Below are 17,975 nucleotides of genomic sequence, written 5' to 3'. Positions count from 1 at the left end.
CAACCACTGCGCCACCAGGGAAGCCCAGAGTATACTCTATCTTATTTCCTTCCTCATGCATTTGTGATACTCATCTATAAATTGAAGATAATAATCTGTACCTCAACACTATGGTTATTGTAAAGATTAATGTAAAAATACATTAAAAATGCTTAGAAAAATATTTAACCCATATTTCTAACAATGTTACTTTTAGAAGTAACAACAAATGTAATCATTATTATATAATTATTATAAATGTCCTCTTTATAATTTATTTGTTTGACTTATGAGGATTTTCACATATCATCAAATATTCTTTACATTGTAATTGCTGTATAGTATTCAGCTGTACAAATGTAGCATAATTTTCAGTGCTAAACTGGATGTATATATCATTTCAAATATTTTCTCACATCATGGGTAATTGTTGTGTTCATCATCTCTGATTTTTTTCCCCTTTAGAATATACTGTTGAAATGGAATTATTGGGTCAAAATTATTATTTTAAGGCCTTTAATACATACTGACAAATTATCCTACAAAAAATTAGTGTCAGTGTGTATTGTATTTTCAAGACTCTCTTAAAATTCTGGCCTATTATCTACTATCAGACATTTATTTAAGTATAAGAGCATCCCTGGAAAATAAAAAACAGGCACAGAATGTTCTCTTGGGTCCTTACAGAGTGTGCCAACAGATTTCTGGAAACATTTTTTGCTCCTGGGAATTAGCTAATCTCATATAGGTTTGAATGAGAAGAAATCTAATGTATCTGCAGAACCAGAGCATTCCAGGGACATAACTACACAACTACACTGATCACTCTTTTTTAATAGAAAAAGAAAATGAAGTAAGAATAAGCAGTAGTGACTCTCTATTGTGGTGGCTCATTATGAGATACTTAGATTGAACTGCTTTAATTATGTAAATGCATCTGGTGGATGAGTGTTAATAAACTTCTCTTTAAATAAAATAAATCAAAATTCTGCTTTTCCTTAGTATATTATGTTTTAATTAAATTTCCGAGCACAGTCAGTAACTGTGAAGCTATACAGTTGACAAAAATTAATCACTAAGGAGTGTAAATCAGCGAGATACTAGTCTAACATAAAGCACATGGTAATTAGATAACAGATTAGAAGTCTCGCAGATGTCATGAGAAGAGGACACTGTGGTTCTCATTTTTAGCATTCCAGATAGGTATTATGAAGGAAATGCCAATTTTATGAAGGTCCCCAAAACTCACAATATCTTAAAGGTCTTAATATAAAATTATCCATTTTGGAAAAGTTATCTTCCTGCCATACTGTACACCTCTTTGTCTTTCCACTCTCTTTCTCTCCCTCTCTCTCACAAACACACACACACTTTCTCTCTCTCTCTCTCTCTCTTCATGTTCTCAGATGCACATGTAACCCCAACTGAACAAAATATTCACCCTACCGCCAAATAACAGCCATTGGACCAACCTTATAAAGTAGTGGCAGTTTTCCTAATTTCAGGAGTGCAATCTGATTTGTGACATTTTTCATTTTTTTAATCTTATTTAAATCATCTGCATTTCCATAACTCACATCAATGACTTCAGCCTGAAAGAGAAGACAAAGAAAAATAAAGCCCTGTCAGAAGCATTACAGCAAATTGCCCATTTAGCATAACAAAATCATTCATAGTTATCCAAAACATTCAAAGGAGAACTAATCTCTCTCTTACCCTGTCCCAATCATGACCTTTCTATTTCTATCAGGGTACAACAATTCTCCTTTGAGAAGTCACTTGAGAAAAAGGTTTAGAGTCATTTTTGCTTTGCAGTCTCTTCTAAACAAATTACAAACCCATTTCATGCCTCTAACAGACCAACCAGTTTAGTATATTTTTATATTCATGTTTCTGGAATTTGAATTATTTTACAAGGTGCTGCAAAATTAATTTCCTTAAGGTTCAACAACAATATTACTCTTAGATGTGAAAACAACTCAAAGATTCTCTACTGTTATCCAAATTAAGTACAAAGTTCACAATGTACAGCTGTTCAGGATGTGTATATATCCAGCTGTGAATGACAACCCCCTGGGTTATGCAGGATACAACCTATACAGCCACCTGTACCACTGTGACGTTCAAGACTTTAGAATATGACACCAAACAATTACTTCCGTCACATCTCCCACTACTCCCCTAGAGTTATGTTTCATATCAATGTTTCTCGTTTTTAAAAGTCTCATTTTATTAATGTAAAAATTGTATGCCTTCCTGGAAATTTTACTGGGAATCCTATGATTTGGTGAACCACATCCCACACTTTGAAAAGTACTGCCCTGAGGGTTCCATCCAGCATACTCCTACAGCCAAGAGGATTCCTTTCAGCTTTACTTTCTGGAATTTCTATTATTAAAATAATAGCTGTTATGCTTTCCAGTCATAAAATTATAATACTAAATGTGCTGTTTCAGGAGGGAGGACCTTCAAGATGGTGGAGGAGTAGGATGTGGAGATCACCTTCCTCCACACAAATACATCAATAATACATATACATGTGGAACAACTCCTACAGGACACCTACTGAATGCTCGCAGAAGACTTCAAGCTTCCCCAAAGGCAAGAAACTCCCCACATACCTGGGTAGGGCAAAAGAAAAAAGGAAAAACAGAGACAAAAGAATAGGGACGGGACCTGCACTTCTGAGAAGGAGCTGTGAAGAAGGAAAAGTTTCCACACACTAGGAAGCCCCTTCACTGGTGGGGAGAGGGGGTGGGCAGGGTGGGGAATCTTTGGAGCCACAGAGGAGAGTGCAGCAAGAGGGGTGCAGATGGCAAAGCAGAGAGATTCCTCCATAGAGAATGGGTGCCGACCAGCACTCACCAGCCTGAGAGGCTTGTCTGCTCACTTGCTGGGGCAGGTGGGGGCTGGGAGCTGAGGCTCGGGCTTTAGAGGTCAGACCCCAGGGAGAGGACTGGGGTTGGCTGCGTGAACACAGCCTGAAAGGGGCTAGTGCACCACAGCTGGCTGGGAGGGAGTCTGGGAAAAAGTCTGGAATGGCCAAAGAGGCAAGAAACCATTGTTATGGGGTGCATGAGGAGAGGAGATCCAGAGCACTGCCTAAACGAGCTTCAGAGACAGGCGTGAGCTGCGCCTATCAGCACAGACACCAGAGACAGGCATGAAACACTAAGGCTGCTGCTGCAGCCACCAAGAATCCTGTGTGTAAGCACAGGTCGCTGTCCACACCTCCTCTCCCAGGAGCCTGTGCAGCCCACCACTGCCAGGGTCCCGTGATCCAGGGACAACTTCCTTGGGAGAACACATGGCATGCCTTAGACTGATGCAACGTCATGCTGGCCTCTGCCTCTGCAGGCTAGCTCCTCATGCAGTATCCCTCCCTCCCCCCAGACTGGGTGAGGCAGAGCCCCCTAATCAGCTGCTACTTTAACCCCGTCCTGTCTGAGAAAAGAACAGAGGCCCGCAGGTGACCTACACACAGAGGTGTGGCCAAATCCAAAGCTGAAACCCAGGAGCTGTGCGAACAAAGAAGAGAAAGGGAAATTTCTCTGTGCAGTCTCAGGAGCAGTGGATTAAATCTCCGCAATCACCTTGGTGTAACCTGCATCTGTGGAATACCTGAATGGACGACAAATCATCCCAAAATCTAGGCAGTGGATTTTGGGAGCAACTGTAGACATGGGGTTTGCTGTACAAAACTGAGAAGTTTCTGATTTTTATGATTATCTTAGTTTAGGTTTTAGCGCTTGTTAACATTGGTGTATTTGTTTATTGGTTTGGTGGCTCTCTTCTTATTTTTTCATTTTTTTATTACTTTTTAAATTTTTTATTTTAATACTTTAAAAAATATTTTATTTTAATAACTTTATTCATTTCATTTCATTTTTTTTCTACCTTTCTTTTTTTTTTTTCTCCTTTTTCTCTGAGCCATGTGCCTGACAGGGTCTTGGTGCTCTAGCCGCTGTCAGGCCTGAGCCTTTGATGTGGGATAGCCGAGTTCAGGAGACTGGACCACCAGAGAACTCCCAGCCCCATGTAATAAAAATCAGCAAGAGCTCCGTCAGAGATCTACAACTCAGTGCTAAGGCCCAGCTCCACTCAACAACCAGCAAGCTCCAGTGCTGGAAAACACATGCCAAACAACTAGCAAGACGGGAAAACAACCCACCCATTAGCAGAGAGGCTGACGAAAATCATAATAAGCTCAGAGACACCCTAAAACACACCATTGAACATGGCCCTGCCCACAAGAAATAAAAGACCTAGCAACATCCCCCAGAACAAAGGCACCAGACCCTCCACAACCCATGACCAACCTTACCCACTGGGGGCAGACACCAAAAACAATGGGAACTACAAACCTGCAGCCTGCGAAAAAGGAGACCCCACACAGTAAGTTAAGCAAAATGAGAAGACAGAGAAATACGCAGCAGATGAAGGAGCAAGGTAAAAACCCACCTGACCAATCAAATGAAGAGGAAATAGGCAGTCTACCTGAAAAAGAATTCAGAGTAATGGTAGTAAAGATGATCCAAAATCTTGGAAATAGAATAGAGAAAATACAAGAAATGTTTTACAAGGACCTCGAAGAACTAGAGAGCAAACAAACAATGATGAACACCACAATAAATGAAATTGAAAATTCTCTACAAGGAATCAAGAGGAGAATAACTGAGGCAGAAGAACAGATAAATGACCTGGAAGATCAAGAAGTGGAAATAAATACCACAGAGCAGATAAAGAAAAAATAATGAAAAGAATTGAGGACATTCTCCAAGACCTCACGGACAACATTAAACGCAGTGACATTCTAATTATAGGGGTGCCAGAAGAAGAAGAGAGAAATAAAGGGATTGAGAAAATATTTGAAGAGATTATAGTTGAAAATTTCTTTAACATGGGAAAGGAAGTAGTCAATCAAGTACAGGATGCACAGAGAGTCCCATAGAGGATAAATCCAAGGAGAAACATGCCAAAACACATATTAATCAGACTATCAAAAATTAAATACAAAGAAAAAATATTAAAAGCAGCAAGAGAAAAGAAAACAAATACCATACAAGGGAATTGCCATAAGGTTAACAGCAGATCTTTCAGCAGAAATTCTGCAAGCCAAAAGAGAGTGGCAGGACATATGTAAAGTGATGAAAGGGAAAAACCTACAACGAAGATTACTCTACCCAGCAAGGATCTCATTCAGATTTGACAGAGAAATTAAAACCTTTACAGACAAGCAAAAGCTAAGAGAGTTCAGCACCACCAAACCAGCTTTACAACAAATGCTAAAGGAAATTCTCTAGGCAAGAAACACAAGAGAAGAAACAGACCTACAATAACAAACCCCAAACAATTAAGAGAATGGTAATAGGAACATACATATCAATAACTACCTTATGTGTAAATGGATTAAATTCTCCCACCAAAAGACACAGACTAGCTGAATGGATACAAAAACAAGACCCATATATATGCAGTCTACAAAAGACCCACTTCACACCTAGGGACACATATAGACTGAAAGTGAGGGGATGGAAAAAGATATTCCATGCAAATGAAAATCAAAAGAAAGCTGGAGTAGCAATTCTCATATCAGACAAAATAGACTTTAAAATAAAGACAAGAGACAAAAAAGGACACTTCATAATGATCAAAGGGATCAATCCAAGAAGAAGATAGAACAATTGTAAATATTCAGGCACACAACACAGGAGCACCTCAATACTTATGGCAAATGCTAACAGCCATAAAAGGGGAAATCGACAGTAACACAATAATAGAAAGGGACTTTAACACTCCACTTTCACCAATGGACAGATCAACCAAAATGAAAACAAATAAGGGAACTCAAGCTTTAAGTGACACATTAAACAAGATGGATTTAATTGATATTTATAGGACATTCCATCCAAAAACAAGAGAATACACCTTCTCAAGTGCTTATGGAATATTCTCCAGGATAGATCATATCTTGCATCACAAATCAAGCCTTGGTAAATTTAACAAATTTGAAATCGTATCAAGTATCTTTTCTGACCACAATGCTATGAGACTAGATATCAAATACAGGAAAAAAAACTGTAAAAATTACAAACACATGGAGGCAAAACAATAGGCTACTAAATAACCAAGAGATCACTGAAGAAATCAAAAATACCTACAAACAAATGACAATGAAAACACGACCACCCAAAACCTATGGGAGGTAGCAAAAGAAGTTCTAAGAGGAAGTTTATAGCATTACAATCCTACCTCAAGAAACAAGAAAACTCTCAAATAAACGTAACCTTACACCTAAATCAATTAGAGAAAGAACAACAAAAAAACCCCAAAGTTAGCAGAAGGAAAGAAATCATAAAGATCAGATCAGAAATAAATGAAAAAGAAATGAAGGAAACAATAGCAAAGATCAACAAAACTAAAAGCTGGTTCCTTGAGAAGATAAACAAAATTGATAAACCATTAGCCAGACTCAACAAGAAAAAAAGGGAGAAGACTCAAACCAGCAAAATTAGAAATAAAAAAGGAGTAGTAACAACCAACACCGCAGAAATGCAAAGAATCATGAGAAATTACTTCAAGCAACTCTATGCCAATAAAGTGGACAACTTGGAAGAAATGGAAAAATTCTTAGAAAAGAACAGCCTTCCAAGACTGAACCAGGAAGAAACAGAAAATATAAACAGACCAATCACAAGTACTGAAATTGAAAGTGTGATTAATAATCTTCCAACCAATAAAGACCAGGACCAGATGGCTTCATAGGTGAATTCTATCAAATATTTAGAGAAGAGCTAACACCTATCCTTCTCAAACTCTTCCAGAATATACCAGAGGCAGGAACACTCCCAAACACATTCTACGAAGTCACCATAACCCTGACACCAAAACCGGCAAATATATCAAAAATAAGAGAACTACAGGCCAATATTTCTGATGAACAAAAATGCAGAAATCCTCAACAAAATACTAGCAAACAGAATCCAACAACACATTAAAAGGAACATACACCATGATCAAGTGGGGTTTATCCCAGGAATGCAAGGATTCTTCAATATATGCAAATTAATCAATGTGAAACACCATATTAACAAAATGAAGGTGAAAAACCGTATGATCATCTCAATAGATGCAGAAAAACCTTTAGACAAAATTCAACACCATTTATGATTAAAAAACTCTACAAAAAGTAGGCACAGAGGGAATGTACCTAAACATACTAGAGACCATATATGACAAACCCACGGCCAACATCGTTCTCAATGGTGAAAAACTGAAACCATTTCCTCTAAGATCAGGAATAAGACAAGGTTGCCCACGCTCAGCACTATTATTCAACATAGTTTTGGAAGTTTTAGCTACAGCAATCAGATAAGAAATACAAATAAAGGAATCCAAATTGGAAAAGAAGAAGTCAAGCTGTCACTCTTTGCAGATGACATGGTATCATACATAGAGAATCTTAAAGATGCTACCAGAAAACCATTAGAGCTAATGAATGAATTTGGTTAAATAGCAGGATACAAAATTAATGCACAGAAATCTCTTGTATTTCTATACACTAATGATGAAAAATCTGAAAGGGAAATTAAGGAAATACTCCCATTTACCATGGCAACAAAGAGAATAAAATACCTAGGAATAAACCTACCTAAGGAGACGACACACTTATAGTTTTCTGTATGCAGAAAACTATAAGACACCGATGAAAGAAATTAAAATGATACAAACAGATGGAGAAATATACCCTGTTCTTGGATCGGAAGAATCGACATTGTGAAAATGACTATACTACTGAAAGCAATCTACAGATTTAATTCAATCCCTATCAAACTACCAATGGCATTTTTCACAGAAGTAGAACTAAAAATTTCACAATTTGTATGGAAACACAAAAGACCCCGAATAGCCAAAGCAATCTTGAGAAAGAAAAACAGAGCTGGAAGAATCAGGCTTCCTGACTTCAGACTATACTACAAAGCTACAGTAATCAAGACAATATGGTACTGGCACAAAAACAGAAATACAGATCAATGGACTAGGATAGAAAGCACAGATAAACCCACGCACATATGGTCACCTTATCTTTGACAAAGGAGGAAAGAGTATACAATGGAGAAAAGACAGTCTCTTCAATAAGTGGTGCTGGGAAACTGGATAGTTACATGTAAAAGCAGGAAATTAGAACACTCCCTAACACAATACACAAAAGTAAACTCAAAATGGATTAAAGACCTTAATTTAGGCCAGATACTACAAAACTCTTAGAGGAAATCATAAGCAGAAAACTCTGTGACATAAATCACAGCAAGATCCCTTTTGACCCACCTCCTACAGAAATGGAAATAAAAACAAAAATAAACAAATGGCACCTAATGAAACTTAATAGATGTTGCACAGCAAAGGAAACCATAATCAAGACGAAAGACAACCTTCAGACTTGGAGAAAATATTTGCCAATGAAACAACTGATGAAGGATTAATCTCCAAAATATACAAGCAGCTCATGCAGCTCAATATCAAAAAATCAAACAACACAATCCAAAAATGGGCAGAAGACCTAAATAGGCATTTCTCCAAGGAAGATATACAGATTGCCAACAAGCACATGAAAGGACACTCAACATCACTAATCGTTAGAGAAATTCAAATCAAAACTACAATGAGGTAACACCTCACACTGGTCAGAATGGCCATCATCAAAAAATCTACAAACAATAAATGCTAGAGAGGGTGTGGAGAAAAGGGAACTCTGCTACACTGTTAGTGGGAATGTAAATTGATACTGCCACTATGGAGAACATTATGGAAGTTCCTTATGATACTAACAATAGAAGTACCATATGACCCAGCAATCCCAGTACTGGGCATATACCCTGAGAAAGCCATAATTCAAAGAGTCATGTACCACAGCATTCATCGCAGCACTACTTACAACAGCCAAGACATGGAAGCAACATAAGTGTCCATCGTCAGAAGAATGGATAAAGAAGATGTGGCACATATATACAGTGCAATATTACTCAGCCATAAACAGAAACAAAATTGAGTCATTTGTAGTGAGGCAGATGGACATAGAATCTGTCATACATAGTGAGGTAAGTCAGAAAGAAAAACAAATACAGTATGCTAACACATATATATCGAATCTAAAAAAAAAAAATTCATTCTGAAGAACCTAGGGTCAGGACAGGAATAAAGACACAGACATAGAGAATGATCTTGAGGACACGGGGAGGGGGAAGGGTAAGCTGAGACAAAGTGAGAGAGTGATATTGACATACATACACTACCAAATGTAAAACAGAGAGCTAGTGGGAAGCAGCCACATGGAACAGGGAGATCAACTCGGTGCTTTGTGACCACCTAGAGGGGTGGGCTAGGGAGGGTTGGAGGGAGACGCAAGAGGGAGAGGATATGAGGATACATGTATATGTATAGTTGATACACTTTGTTATACAGCAGGAACTAACACAACAATGTAAGGCAATTATACTCCAATAAAGATGTTAACAATAAATAAATGTGCTGTTTCAACATACAGGATATCTAGGTTGAAGTGTTGATAAAATGTTAGTGGTGGCAAATAGTGAGAGAATGGAGATGAAGAATCCAGACATCTCACTTCCCACCCTTCTCAGTCAGAGCTATAATGTACTTTAGCCAATTTTATACAAAGCGCCTCCACAGAAGACTCATTTGAAGAACATGTGAATACCAACAAGAGATCGGTAAATCTTACTATTCAAGGAAACATTTCCGGCATGAAATATTTCCTTAGCCACTACCTTAATCTGCACCTATAAAAACTTTACTAATACTTTAAAACCCATTTCAAATGTTACTTCCCTGAGGAATTGTATTTGACTGTTGCCCACTCATATGTGAACTTATCTTTTTACTTTCATTCCGAGAGTGATCTGTTTCTGCCTCTCTTAAGACTCATCTCTTTATGCATATATGTGTCTATCAGTTTCAATTTCAATTACAGGGTAATTTCCTCAGTAAATGGTCCATCACACATCCATTCTCACCCAGGTGTCCTACATACATTGTTGGCTTATCTTTCTTGAATTGAAATGATTACAGTTTACAGTATCTCCCTAAAGTTAAGCTATACTTTCAAAGGTATTTGCCAAGAAAACCTAATTGTTAAAGTTACTTCTGTCAGAATGGCTTTTGATCAAAATTTTGCTTCTATTAAAATGTGATTAAATCAGTGTCTTATTAATTTCATTTTTGAGCCTGCTGATACCATTACCATATAAATAATTATTGATACCATTACCATATAAATAATTATTGTACAATTTTAAAGCTCTATTAAATAAATGGTCACATATTATTAATGATCACATTGTAAAAATGAGAGAATTCATATTTTCCATTTCAACTTTCTAAGCTATCTACTAATTATGATTCACTGATAGCATCTTTAAGCAGAGATATTATTCATTTGGTTATATTAATGAACATACATTTCATATTTAGGAGAGTTTGGGGAAAAATCATACTGGTCTTAGAGTGTGTAGTCCAGACTATGACTTTTCATTTGTGTACATACCAGAAAAATATGGCAGTTACTAAAATACCAATTCTGTAAATGACATCAAAAATGGCAATTTTGGTGGCGCAGTGGTTGAGAGTCCACCTGCCGGTGCAGGGGACATGGGTTCGTGCCCTGGTCCGGGAGGATCCCACATGCCATGGAGCAGCTGGGCCTGTGGGCCATGGCCGCTGGGCCTGCATGTCCGGAGCCTGTGCTCCGCAACGGGAGAGGCCACAGCAGTGAGGGGCCCGCGTACCGCAAAAAAAAAAAAAGAAAAAAAGAAAAAGGCAATTTCAATTAAAGAACTCTTCAGCTCATCTTGTATAAGTAGCATATATAAACGATTAAAGCATTTTAACATGTAAGAGGGTTTTATCCCACAAAAATATTCCCTCAAACAGGCATCATTTTATCAATTTATTTTGGTTTATGTACTTTGAGGCTATGCATTAAAAGTCAATATTTACAGAAGTCTCAATGTTCTGACAGTTTGACAGGTGATAATAAAAATTATCTATTGTCTTCAAAGGATGCTTCTGAACCATGTCCTTTCCAAAAGTCTTTCATATTTACCTTCAAGCAAACTGAAAATCACAGATGCAAGAAAGCATATTGAATTTTTCTGAGACAAATCAATATACAATGATATGATAAAATGTCAAGCCATTTTTTCCAATCATTCTCTTTGCTACAATTAATCTCTCTTTATTGCATGTATTCTGTCATGCTAGAAAACCATCCACTTACCAGTTGGCATACCATGTTTAATTTATGTCCAAATATCAAGGATTAAGTCACATCTGAGTAGTCTTTGGGAAATGCCAAGTGAATAGGAATGTAGGTGCTTGTTGAACTATTTACTCTATGTGTACCAGTTTTTCCCTAACACATAGAGGACTTCCTGACACATAGAAAAGAGTAAATGAGAGGTGCAGAGTGAAAGGAAACTAGCTCTGTTTTAATTATTATTTTCTACCAGAGAGATATATTTAAAAGTCTACACATTAATTTTTATTTAAATTTTATATGTTAATTTTTGAACAAAGAACAATTGTAATAGAAAATCAAATATTTATACTTTGTTAAAGAAGAAAAAGTATCGGCAAGACAACAGATGGGCCACATAGAAACAGCTAAGAGGATACTGGTACACTTTAGAAACAAACATTAAAATACAATTATCTTCTATCCACTGTAAAATATGTGATTAGAAGGAATCATAAACCATATAATTAGCAATGACTAAAAATCAAAACATTAAAAAGTGACATTCTATAGCACCAAATATTCTATGGAAAAGTGAAGAGACTATTCTGAGAAGAAGCAACAGAAGAGAATAAACAAGAGAAATGAATAGAATTGTTATTTTCTGTAGTAAGCTAACTAAAATAAATAGAACAATCATGGAAAGTAGCCAGGTCAGAGAAGTGTTTCTGAGGCCCTCAACCTGCTGGTGGCCTGGGTTCCACATTGAGGAACAATCCAGGGCCATGTTTCTCTTCTACCTGAGGTAGCAAAAATTATTCATACTCATGAAATGATGTATGCCTTGAAATTTTTCAGACTTGACATTTTCAACAAAATCAATCACTCTGAATCCTCTCAGTTTGCTCTAAGAGAGATTCTGTATGTACAGAATATTTGAAAACCCTGCTTTGACTAAAATAGTAATTTTCTACTCAAAGTCAGAAATGGTAAACCCAAGCAGTTCTAATACTGACAAAATACAGGGTTATCAGAAGTACTATTCATCTAAATACAAATTTTACTTTAGAAATTTACTACTATTTTATGTAATCTAGCTTTTGAAATTTCTTCAAATTAAAGTACTTATATTTATTAAAAACTTGTACAATCAGAATAATCTCCCATGTTTACTGTTATCCTTTCTAAAAAAAATAGTATATTAGTAATGATGAAGAGTTCAAAATTCAAAGGTTGTTAGTACTTTCTTAGTTCTTTTTTTTCAAGTTCACTGAAGGACTTTCCATCATAGACCTTATTATGAAAACCACAATGTATTAAAACACGAAAGCCAATGCTGCTTCCTCCCACCCTTGTGGCAGACATCACTAATCAATCCTTTCAAACTCCTCAAAATAGTATTCTAGCTAATAAAGACCAGTTAAGATGGGGTTGGCATAAGCATCCAGATATATAAAATATTAAGTATTTTAGTATTAAAAAGCTATTAATAATTTAAATAATATTTAGTTATTTAAAATATTTAATTACTAGAACATCAGAAGAACTAATCAGTTAAAATAGACTCCCAACCGATCAGAAGGGACACCAGCAAGTGTGCTAAACTAGTATATCCCAACTGAATTCAGCAGTAAGCATGAGACACACAATCCATTCTGCTGTCTTCAGTGTAAAAGGTCAGATAAAGGGATGGCTTGTCAATTTTATCACTTTTTATTACTGTAATATAAACACATGCTGAAAAAATATTTGCTACAATGATATACTAAATGCAGTGCTTAATGGCACAGTGAATAATTTATTTTATTTTATTTGTGTACAGTGACCATGTTTTGAAAGTAGAAAAAAGAGAGATAAGTCAGAGTAGTCACTTGTCTTGGCATGTAGTAATCATTTTTAACAACTTGTGAAATGTTTTATAATCTAACATATAAAGCACATCCATCTAAAGGAGAGAAAATTAAGTTAAAAAGTACTGTAATATAGAAATTTAACCAAAGTGAAGCAAAGTTCTGTCAGGATTACATTTCCATATTTACATCAATAATCTCCAAAGTCAACAGGCAAAATAATGCAAACCTGGGATAAGAATGTATACTAAATTAAGAAAACAAATTGTTGGGAATAAAAAAATGCACTATTTAAGGATTTTCTAGGTAATTTATTAAAAAAAAGATATGCATTAGAGATGTGGGTTGAAGCATGTGGCTAGGTCTTGGCAAAGTGGAAAAAATTCAAAAGTAGATCAGGGCAAGAGGTGGGTAACGGCAAGAGAGAGACAAGGGCAAGGAGGTTCACAGGGAACCCCAGCTGTTGGAAAACTGGAAATTGAATACAGAACCTTAGAGGGAGAGACAGAGAGACAGAGGGAGGGAGGAAGAGAAAGAGAGAAAGAGAGAGGGAGAGAGGAAGAAAGAGACAGAGGGAGAGATCACATGCACGTACGTGTGTATTATAAGAAGGGTTAAATTAGACAGGGCTGTTATGATAAAAAGGAAAAAGAAAATGAATACTTAACCATTTATGTCCTCTGTGCTAGACATTTTACCATGGAGATTACATCAGTTGTTTTCAGTCAATCTTAAGAACATTCATATTTCTCGATATTTCTGCCCACTATACAGATGAGGAAATGGAGTCTAGAATATTTAGGTTACTTGCTAGTTTTCATAGCAGGATGGCACCATGCAGTTGTGTAATTGCTTACCTAATAGCAAGTTTCCCCTATTAGACTGCCAGCTACATGTGGGCAGTGTCCAAAGCTTTCTTATGGATCATTTTGCTCCTGTGATGGGCATAAAAAAGGGCACTCAGTATATACTTGCTAAATGTTGAGTGTTTCTTGTTACATTAGTGACAGCCAGCAGGCTAAATTCTATATCAGTAAGTTTATCTTTCAGTATCAAATTAAAATACAAGGAAAAACAGATTAATAATCAAAGGGTACTTTATTTAATAAATGATACTCAACTTATTAAGGTAAGGATATTGAAGGAGTTGCAAATTCATTCAAGAGAATTCTTCCTGGAGACCATGAAAGTAATATGATAGAATTCTGTTTCCTTTAAAATCAACTATATTAATGTATTGAAATAATGCATAAAACTAAGGATCAACTTTTGCACAGATTTCTTAGTTCTGAAAAGACTGAATTTGCAGCATCCAATGAAATGAGGTAAGTCTTATTTGTAAACTGTATACTAGCATTTTATGAAAATTTAACTATATTAAATCTGCTAAGAAAGTTATGTTATCAAAACATTGTAAGTGGTATGCTTTAACTTACATTAAAACTAAAAATTCTGACCTAGAATTTTCTGTCAAACAACAATTATGGTGATTCAGAATCTTTAGAAATAACTTTAGTCAAATTAGAAATCTGTAGTCAAGGGGCTTCCCTGGTGGCTCAGTGGTTGAGAATCTGCCTGCTAATGCAGGGGACACAGGTTCGAGCCCTGGTCTGGGAAGATCCCACATGCCGCGGAGCAACTGGGTCCGTGAGCCACAACTACTGAGCCTGTGCGTCTGGAGCCTGTGTTCCGCAACAAGAGAGCCCGCGACAGTGAGAGGCCCGTGCACCGTGATGAAGAGTGGCCACCGCTTGCTGCAACTAGAGAAAGCCCTCACACAGAAATGAAGACCCAACACAGCCAAAAATAAATTAATTTTTTTTAAAAAAGAAAGAAATCTGTAGTCAAACACTTTCTCACTCAAAATGCTCTATTTTTTCTAATGAAGAGGGAGAAAAATAGTACATTGTACTTTAACTGTTTAGGTGAATTCAACTATCTTTGTTGTAAACTTTTATTTCGTAAAATAGGCTTTTATATTTTCCCAGGAATAAGATGTAACCTCCTTAACAAATATTTCACTATGGACACTATGTTGTGATAGATCACTTTTTTATTTGTAAATGCTTCTATCTATGAAATTTTAAATCCAGGTAAAATATATACCTTAAATATGTGGAAACTAATCCCATTGACTATCTTGAAAAAAAAAAGAAGCCAGCTTTGAAATTATTTTGTTAACTCAGTTACTGCACAGAGCTCGTGAAATCAGAAACACAAGGTCATATTAAACCAAGGGATTTTATGTAGATTTTTAAAAGTGAATCACTTACATACCACTTTGTTCAAAGCCATTCATCTCACATTTGTGCACCATTGACCAAAAGATGGATTCCACAAAAGAGGGGAGACAAATAAAATGCAAAATCCTTTTCAGCATTGAAAAACTGCTCGAAGCTCACATTTCTTTATTTGTGAGTCAGTAGCCTCATCTTCATACCCAGACAATAATACAATCTCATTCTATTCCTTTAGCTTTCTGATATTTTTATCTGTAACAGGAAGCATTCAGAGCTAAACACATATAGCTTTGCCTTCTGCCATAACACTGATAAGTTTGCCTTTGTTTGAGAATATTAAAAATAAAAGAGGAAGACAAAGTTTTCCTAGCTGTGAGAAAATAGACATCTGATTACAAGTTATCCAAGGATTCCATGCAGCGATTATTTTCTCTTTAAGACTTTTTGACAAAATATTTGATGCAGTGTTCAGATTTCATGTGTTAAACTATGTCATGATGTTTCACAAAACAAAGACAAGTGACACTCTTCAGGCCCAACTTGACATGATTTGCCATTCTGCATTCAAAAATAAAATATTTCATTTATTTCAGCTTTTGGTTTTAAATGAAAAATATGGTCAGGGAATTATATTTATTTTATTATGTATTCATACTTAAGGCATTTTCCTCCCTAATGATTAACATTTGTCATGTTAAATAGAAGACAGGAAGACTGTATTCAGACAACGTGGTAAAAATTTGTACTCCAAATTTTATGATATATAGTTCTGATATTTTCTTAATTTCTCCCATTTAAATGCATCTACTTTATACCAACTACTAATAACAACAATAGGTAACATTTATTGAGTGCTTCTAAGTTCCAGGCCCTTGACATGGTTTCTATCATTTCTTCCTCACAACAATCACTTGAGGTACTATTACTATTCCCCTTATACAGATAAGGACTTTTGAGGCTTAGAGAATTGAAGCAACCAATCCACAAATGTGCAACTGATAAGGAAGGTTGCTAGTCTGGGCTATTGAACTATGTTTTCTGAGGAATGGGATAGTGAGAAGTGTGTTGATAACAATATTTCATGCACAGCTAATGAGCTGTTGAAAATGTTTTTTCATAAAACTGCATCACTTGGTTTGTCCTCCTGATACAAAATAATGCTTAACAGAAAGAAAACTTCAAAATTTATAAAATGTATTGGAATAAAAACACATCCCTTATTCAAAGTAAGAACATGGTAGACCCAACCTGACCAACTATATTAAATACTAATTGTTACCTTTGCTTTTCTGTACCTGCACCAGTTTCACAAACGACAAAAGAAATAACTGCACAGGAGTTACATAAAGCCATATATTCTATTTGTAAAACTGACTAGACATTGCCAGCACTATCAATGTCTTTAACATTATGATGATATTATAGTTGATATTTCCCTTTAATAAAAATATAAATTACTGTTTATTCCCTGAAGCTAACCTCACTCATGCTAAATTATTTATGTATCCATTTTAATGCGTATTTTGCATCTGACAGGACAACTCTCCTTCGGACCATTTTACTGACCCACCTGTCATTATGATGGGGTAAACAATGTCACCTTTCCAGTGCACAATGAATTACAAAAAGTTGCAAAGTACGCCATCCATCATGCTGGCACTAAGTAGGTTTTCGAAGTAGATCTCAGATATCACAAATGCTGTTTAGACTGTTAGCAGAAAGCAAAAATTAGAAGCTTATACAAAACGGTCATATGATGAATGGACATGACAGCTCTTCAAAGAAAAAGGGCATGGCTTTTCTACAAATAACCTTGTCAAAAGCAAAAGTAGTGGGGAGATTTGCTGGCAGTCAGACTAGAATAATTTAAGAACTTGTTAATGGTGCTGCCTGATAGAAATTCATGCAAACACAATGTACTCAAAATCAAAAAGTAGGTATGCCTGAATCATCAGCAGCAACCTCTCAAGCTTGATTTGAATTGGGAAATAGTCTGAAGAGACACAGAAAATTCACCAGTGTCCTATTAATTAGAATATGTGAGTTTCAGTAATACACCTATCTAAAACATGTATATAAAATATATGCAAGTATTCTATATGCATATAAAAGTCACCAAGAAATTGCTTTGCTTTTGAAAATTATAATTCTAATATAGTAAAAGTTTAAAAAGTCAATATCATACTATGTCCTTTATTTATATAAATATTTAAATTATTATGTACTTAGTGTAATAGATTTGAATTATTAACATAATTCTAAAACTACTTATTGCCAGTGTTGTCATCTAATTTGCATGGTTAATTTCTTAAATTATGTTCTTCAAATACAAAGTGTTTGTTTTATCCATAATTGCATTTTAGTTCCTTTAACATTATTCCCTTCTATCTAGGCCTAATATTTCAATCACTGAATACACTTCTACATCTATAGCTAACTTTATTTCTACCTTTTAATAGCTATATTATTTAAAATCTTTTTCAGTACTTCTTTATTAAAAAATGGTATTTTTAAATTCAAATATAGTTGATTTATAATATTATATTGGTTTCAGGTATGCAACATAGTGATTCAATATTTTTATAGATTATACTCCATTTAAAGTTATTATAAAATATTGGCTATATTCCCTGTGCTGTACAATATATCTTT

At 35.6% G+C, this 17,975-nt stretch overlaps 1 protein-coding gene across 1 annotated transcript in view; it reads right to left on the bottom strand.

Moving 5' to 3' along the window:
- The window catches only part of NAALADL2 (N-acetylated alpha-linked acidic dipeptidase like 2), a 1,506,494-nt gene that overhangs the window by 640,679 nt on the left and 847,840 nt on the right, over positions 1-17,975 (bottom strand). Inside the window, exon 6 of the mRNA XM_059063915.2 lies at positions 1,452-1,571. Within this exon, the coding sequence (XP_058919898.2) occupies positions 1,452-1,571 (120 nt within the window). The remainder of the gene's footprint in view (positions 1-1,451; positions 1,572-17,975) is intronic.

This window comes from Kogia breviceps, chromosome 5 (genome assembly GCF_026419965.1).
Source record: "Kogia breviceps isolate mKogBre1 chromosome 5, mKogBre1 haplotype 1, whole genome shotgun sequence".
In the NCBI taxonomy this organism is placed as follows: Eukaryota; Metazoa; Chordata; class Mammalia; order Artiodactyla; family Physeteridae; genus Kogia; species Kogia breviceps.
Note: the sequence above shows the minus strand (reverse complement) of the source record. Positions and strands in the feature narration are given on the sequence as shown.